Raw genomic sequence first — 7,500 nt, 5'->3', positions numbered from 1 at the left:
GGCGCCGGGTCAGGGACCGACTGCAGCACGTACGCTCCAAAGAGACCCGGTAGGAGGGGTGTGTGTGTGTGTGTGTGTGTGTGTGTGTGTGTGTGTGCGCAAGCGTGTGGTGTGTGTATTAAGGTATGCCCTACCTGAGACTGAGAGTGATGGGGAGAGAGAGAAAGGGAAGGAGGGGGGGAAAGAGAAAGAGAGAGAGAGAGAGAGGGGGGGGGAGAAAAGGAGAGAGAGAGAAAGAAAGAATGAATGAATGGACTTTATTGTCATTGCTACAGTACAGTAAAGAGAGAGAGAGGGAAGGAGGGAGGGAGAGAGAAAGAGAGGGAGAAAGAGAGAGAACGATAGACGCTTGGGTCTTCCATGTGGGAGAGTTCCCAGAGTTTCCAGAGTTCAGATCCCCAGTGGTCACACACCCTCCTCCCCCTCCCTGTGTGCCTCTGCCCCCCCCCCCCCCCCCCCCCCCCCATCAGGAGTAAGGAGGCCAGCCAGCAGCAGGCCAGCAGCGTGGAGCGGGCGCGGCGCTACGAGGACAGCCACCTGGGGGGCTTCAGGAGGATCTACCCCCTGGAGGGGGCGGGGCCGGGGCAGGAAGGGGCGGGGCAGGAGTACCAGCGCTTCCTGCAGCACAGCAGCTCTCTGTTCCAGGAGACCGTCGCCTCCCGGGCCCGGGGCAAGTGTACCAGGTGGAGAGACGCTGACACACACACACACACGCAGGCAGGCAGACACACACACATGCAGACAGGCAGACACACACACACTCAGGCACGACACACACACATATGCAGGCAGGCAGGCAGACACACACGCATGCCACACACACACACTTGCATGCAGACACACACACACATACACACACACACACTCTGTGTATACTATTGTGTATGTGTCCCAGAGGTGGAAGTCATACATGTGCAAGTCTCAAGTCTTAAGCCTGATTTATACTCCTGCGTCGAATTTACGCGCGGCTACACCGTAGCCTACGCGAGGGCTCTCCAAGTTTATAGTTCTACGTTCGTCCGCGGACCGCGGACCTCGTCGCGTTGGTCGGTGTACTCATAGCGGCATAATAGCGATCAAAAAACTTATTTTTGTTATGCTTGTTGTAAAGAAAATGTCTATAATGCATTGAAATGACAGTAAACTAAGATAATAAGATGGTTATCATATCATTATCAAGTAATTACAGAAAAAGTAAATGACATTTCTGTCATGACTTCCGCATTTACGAGAGAGTCGGAATGTGACGCTACCAAGCGGACCAATCACAGTTCTTATAGATAACTTAACATTAAATATGTCTATCATAAATATAATTTAAACCCAACGAACAGCCATGGGGCTCCCTGTAACTAATCATTTATTTCTAAATAAACAGGATTGTACATCTCGTAAATGTGAATCGCGCTCCTTATAGGAAGGCTGTGCCTGACGCTTCCATAGGGCGCTCTACTCAAAGCGGCATAATAGCGATTTTTTTGTTTGTTATGCTTGTTGTAAATAAAAGTTCTATGATGCATTGAAATGACATTAAACTAAGATAATACGATGGTTATCATAATTTTTCAAATCTTTATTAATAAGTAATTACAGAAAAAGTAAATGACATTTCTGTCATGGCTTCCGCATTTTGGCCGACGAGAGTCGGAATCTTGTTGGAATCATGTGCTACCAAGCGGACCAATCACAGAGCTTACGGTTGCGTAGAAACTGACGCGTACTTACATTTTTGGAGAGGTGCGCTTTAATCTACGCCGTAGGCTACGCAAGGCTACGCGGGCCTACGCAAGCTACGCCGTAGCCTACGCCGTCGATTTTACGCAGGAGCGTAAACTGGGCTTTATCCTTCAAGTCTCAAGCAAGTCACTGTGGTGAGAATCAAGCAAGTCAAGTCGAGTCCCTGCTATAAGTCAAGCCAAGTCATATGAATGATTGATATGATTCAGATGATTTACCCCAGTTTCTACATTTAAATCAGTTAATAGACAGAGGTCATGAAAAGTTTTATTTTAAGTTTTATTTTAAACATTAACAAAAAACATTGACATTTTGTGGCAATCAATAACAAGCCTCCTAAATGAACAACAAGAATAGTGTATAAACTAAAGACAAGTATATACAAATAAATACATATATATAGCCTAAAATGTAAACATTACTGTCATTACATGAAACTATTCAAGTATAATGGTTTTAGTATGCCACCAAATACTGACATTACTGAATATTAGGGTACATCATGATGCAACCTCAGCAAATATGTTCAAGTCAAGACTAAAAACCCATCTTTTTAATATTCCCTTTAAATTACTAAATAATTAAATGATGATTATATCATAATTGGAGCACTTTGAGCTGCAACGTTTGCAGGAAAAGCGCTATACAAATAAAAGTTATTATTATTATTATTATTATTATTATTATCAAACCATGAAAGCTTATTCAAATTCAAGTATAATGAGTTTTTCAAGCATTCATTTTTGAACTAACTTTTATGGGACATTCTATTTGTCTTATTGTGTCCATATCCACATTAGCTAGCAGCTGGTAGCGGTTTTGCTGCCTAGAAACATACGGTGAATACACACTTACAACGCTCTGCATTTGCAAAATAAATATTTGATAGTACTTTCAGTGGAGGTTTTAGACCAATTTTACTGGGGGGGGGGGGGGGGGGGGGGTTGTCAGAGGGGCACATTCAACCCGGGACAAAAAAGACAACGGCAGTGTTCAAGCTTTCAAAATGTTTAGTTAAATTAATGCCGCACAGTAACAGTATTCCAGTTACAGCTAGCTATTTGTTTCAGTATGAGTTACAATTGTATTGTTTGTGCTGCTCAGACCTGTCATGCATTGCGAACCCCCCCTCTCTGTCAGTTGCTTTCCTCTAGTTTTTGAATCTGGATTGTGAGTCAAATGCCATCTCTGTGCCATTAGGAGGGCTACAATGTCTGCAGGTGTAACAATGCGCAGAGTCAGACAGTTTAGAATACTCCAGCAAGGAGTGAATGTTGTACCAGGCCGCCTTGAAGCTACTTCTCCTGTCCCCCATCAAGGTCTTCCTGCAATCAAGAAACACCAATGGGATATCTCATATCTGTACTGATAGATCAATGACATGGATATCTGTACTGATAGATCAATGACATGGGATATCTGTACTGATAGATCAATGACATGGACAATTTTATTAATCTCAATCAAGGATCCGACTAGAATGTTGAGCCACCGGCATTTGTTCCACCGTTCGCGTCAGCGCCATGATATTATCATTGCAAAAATCTATATATTTTTATTATTGTAGTTGCAGGAACTCCAACTAATAACTACTGCCACCTTGAACACAGAGGGGAGGGCGTGGCTATTTGTGGGCCAGACACAACAGAACGTAACGTTAGCTTTCTAGCTCAATTTTCTTTTCGTAAATTCGACGCAGAAGTATAAATTGGGCTTAACGTTTGACCAGCCAATAAGTTAGCTAAAAAGACACCTTCACTTAGCTACCTTTCTTGAAGGGTTTTCTAGTGACGGATGAAGTTGGATGTTGTGGTGGTCGCAGATGTTTGAGCTGCAGACTTAGTTTGCATAACGCTGTTCACTTGTTATTACCGTTGTCGACAAAATAATCACTGTCCCGCTACCAAGACAGCTATCCGTTGGCCTCTAGTGGTGTGCTGCGTCCAGTAGGTTGCCAGGTAACAGGTTACGCTCATTGCGTGAGAAGTCACCCAATCGCGTTTCAAAACAAAACATTCTAACTTCTCAATATCTAGAAAAATGCTATCTTTTATCAATGTTCGTCAAACAAGTCTTGAGTCCACAAATTTGCAATTTGCAAATTTGCGACAACAGTCCGACTAGAGTCAAGTCATGTGACTCGAGTCCCCCACCTCTGGTGTGTCCTGCCAGACAGCTGATCCAGGACCTTCATGGGAAGCCGAGGCTGGGTCTACAGGGAGAGTCTGCAGGAGAGAAGGACAAAACACACAAACCCCTCCGCCCCACACACAAACACAAATATGTGAGTTCACAATGCACACACACACACACACACACACACACACACACACACACACACACACACACACACAGCCATGTGAGTTCACCTTGCACATTTTAAATGCTTTATTTATGTCCACATAAATGTACAATATCTAAAGGACATAAATACTATCAGTGCATTTTGACATTATGAAAACAGTCAGTTACAATAGTGCTGAGTTGACAACCACTTATGCCTACACATAGGATGTTATTCACACCAAATGATAGCAGTGGATTGACAGATACAGTATCAACACTGTAAAACAGACAGTATCCAGCTCATGGGTACAAGAAGCACCGCCTTCTCCATATTGAGCTAACAATAATAGCAGATACTGAGCAATACACACACACACAGACCCACAATTTGAGTAGCTAGTGCTTTCTGCGGGTATAACATTTATAAGAAGTGTTGGTGTTCATGTCTGTGTCTGTGCTGCGTCTCTGCCGTTGCCTAGCGCCGGGCGGGCGTCCCCCACTTCCTGCCTGCCATGGCCGTGCCTCCGACGCTGACGGAGGAGGAGGAGGAGGAGGAGCGTCTGCGGGGCCTGGAGCAGCGCGCCGGCCTGCTGAGAGACCTGGGGGTGGTGGACCAGGTCTGGCGGCTGCTGGGGGGGGCGCCCTGCTACAAGGACGTCACAGCGCCCCCTGTGGCCGCGGCTGACTCAGGACGCTACCTCAGCAGGGTGATAGCCAGGGTGAGTCCGCAGACAGGCTTGTCGTTAGAAAATACTTTGGCTTCTTTGGCTTTTTTCCTGTAGGAGAAAATGCACGTACAGTATATATAGCGTGTTACTCCAAAGTGCTTTACAACGGCCTCTCATTCACCCATTCACACATTCACACAACAATGGCGGCAAGCTAGGCGCCGGCCCCGCTCATTGGGAGCAATTTGGGGTTCAGTGTCTTGCCGAAGGACACCTCGACATGTGCCCAGCCGGGGATCGAACTGCCGAACCGCCGACCTTTGAGATCATTAGACGCCGGCTCTACCTCCTGAGCCACAGCCACCGAGAGCTGTTTGGAGGACCCTTCTCTGTGTTATATATACGCTAGGTTTCTCTGTGTTATACTGTATATACGCTAGGTTTCTGTTTGGAGGACCCTTCTCTGTGTTATATATACGCTAGGTTTCTGTTTGGAGGACCCTTCTCTGTGTTATATATACGCTAGGTTTCTCTGTGTTATATATACGCTAGGTTTCTTGCGTACCCAAAGAGGAACCCAAAGGGGTTCTACAGTGTTCCTCAACATTCTCTGACAGGATCAAGCACTTTTTGGTTTGTTAGAGTGGTATGTAAACTCCAGAGAAACTATATTAAATATGTTATATGTTATAAGTTTAATATGTTATATTATAGATTCAAGCTGGCTATGAATAAGTTGGTACTCATTTTTAGAGAACGTTTTTGGCTGGTTATGAAAAAATATAAATTTGACTGCTGTGCAAACAACCCTTTAATATGAATGTACAAACACCATGTTTTCATAATCAACCACACCTTATATACCCATAAATGCAAACACACGTGCCCGTTTATTAGCCTATAAAGGCTAACACATATGTATGGTTGTTTATAAGTCATTAAACGCCCATTCACAATCCCAAAGGTGCTTACACATAACCCCAGAAATCATACCTCTCCATCATTAGTGCAAATATGCTGATCTACAAGCCTAGATGCTAACTCACAGTACCAGAACGGCCTTCTCCAAGCTAACAGTGCTAGCACAGTTGGGTAAGGCAGACCTCGCAGCCTAGAAATGCAAATGGTTTTCTTTAACCCTTTTACTTTACTCTTTCTACCCTTTTTACTTTGTAAGTTGACTGAAAACTAAGTTTATTTTATATACGACCAGGGGAATACAATTTGACAGGGGGGGGCGGGGGAGCAGGAGAGGCTGATGGAGGTAGAATCAGAGGACGGGAGTGCATTGAAATGCATGGAACGCAATGAGGAATGGTATCAAACACACGTACCGTTCCATACCCCGTTCCATGCATCACGACGTGCCCGTCCTCCGATTTCTACCTCCACCAGCCTCCCCTGCTCCTGTCCTCCAGTGTCCTGACGTTGAGCTCTGTTGTCTGGACAGCTGGACTCGCTGGGGGGCGGCCTCGGCTTCGCGCACCTGCAGAGAGTGGGGACCATGTGGAAGGAGCCCTCCCTGGCTCAACGTAACCCACCCCCGAGACGGAACAACCCCCTCCAGCCCCTCCAGCCCCTCCAGCCCCCCCAGCTTCCCCAGCAGCCCCAGAAGCGGCGCCTCTGGCAGAGGATGGGCATGGTCCCCTCCCTCCAGGACCCCGGGGGGTTCACGTGGGAGCCCAGAGCGGCCGGAGAGACGGACCGCCGGGTCCTCCTGAGAGGAGGACAAAACACACAAACCCCTCCGCCTCGCACACACACACAAACATGTGAGTTCACAATGCACACACACACAGACACACACACACAGACACGTCAGGGTCATACGTGTTTATTGTCACACAGCAGTGAGATGCTTGTTTCACACAGGGGCCTCAGCAGGCTTATACACATGCAACAAACCACAATGCTCAAATACACCCTAACTAAATACACTGTATAAATACAATACACATGCTGCAATAGCAACAATATGACATTATAATACAGTACCAGTCAAAGGTTTGGACACACTTTCCCATTCATTTGGTCGTTACAATATGATAGACTGGGTTGGCCTAGGTCTAGGACTTTAGCTCAGTGGGCTATTCGTGTATTACAGTCTTGTTGCACCTACTTTTGAACCTAATCTCTCTTTCTCCCTATCCCTCTCTCTCTCCCCCCTCTGTGCCTCTCTCTCTTTCTCTCTGCCTGCCTCTCTCTCTCCCTGCCTCTCTCTCTCCCTGCCTCTCTCTCTCCCTGCCTCTCTCTCTCTCTCTCTCTTTCTCTCTCTCTCTTTCTCTCTTTCTCTCTCTCTCTCCCTCTCAGTCAGCGTCTCTCTGGGTAAGCTGGGTAACCATGACAGTGGTGCCAGCGGTCCGTTGCGAGGCCCCGCCTCCTTTGACCGGCGCCCTGCCCTCGCCTCCTTTGACCGGCGCCCTGCCGGCGCCAAACTCCGCCTCCAGCGGGTGTCTGAGGACCCGGGCCTCCACGTCATCGCTGGCCCCGCCCCTTTTGTCCGGCATCCCGCTTCCTTCCGACCCAACCAATCACAGACCTCCGTGGCTCTGACCCACAACAACAGGTAGGCCATCACAGCAGTGATGTCACAGACAGACAGACAGGCAGACACACGGGCAGACAGGCAGGTAGGGGATCACAGTAGTGATGTCACAGACAGACAGACAGACAGACAGACAGACAGGCAGACAGGTAGGGGATCACAGCAGTGATGTCACAGACAGACAGAGAGGCCGACAGACAGACAGGCAGGCAAACAGTCAGTCAGTCAGTCAGGCAGGCAGGCAGGCAAACAGTCAGTCAGTCA

At 47.1% G+C, this 7,500-nt stretch overlaps 1 protein-coding gene across 1 annotated transcript in view; it reads left to right on the top strand.

The window, feature by feature from the left end:
• Nucleotides 1-7,261, top strand: part of LOC308150769 (tubulin polyglutamylase ttll6-like) — a gene marked incomplete at both ends in the record, with an annotated part of 19,725 nt that extends 12,464 nt beyond the window's left edge. The window contains 6 exons of the mRNA XM_080523566.1: nt 1-49; nt 471-683; nt 3,910-4,021; nt 4,503-4,742; nt 6,142-6,365; nt 7,006-7,261. The exon at nt 1-49 is cut by the window's left edge and continues 130 nt beyond it. Coding sequence (XP_080379692.1) covers nt 1-49; nt 471-683; nt 3,910-4,021; nt 4,503-4,742; nt 6,142-6,365; nt 7,006-7,261 — 1,094 coding nt within the window. The remainder of the gene's footprint in view (nt 50-470; nt 684-3,909; nt 4,022-4,502; nt 4,743-6,141; nt 6,366-7,005) is intronic.
• Nucleotides 7,262-7,500: the final 239 nt, after the last annotated feature.

This window comes from Nansenia antarctica (genome assembly GCF_963989245.1).
Source record: "Nansenia antarctica genome assembly, chromosome: 2".
NCBI lineage: Eukaryota > Metazoa > Chordata > Actinopteri > Argentiniformes > Microstomatidae > Nansenia > Nansenia antarctica.
Note: the sequence above shows the minus strand (reverse complement) of the source record. Positions and strands in the feature narration are given on the sequence as shown.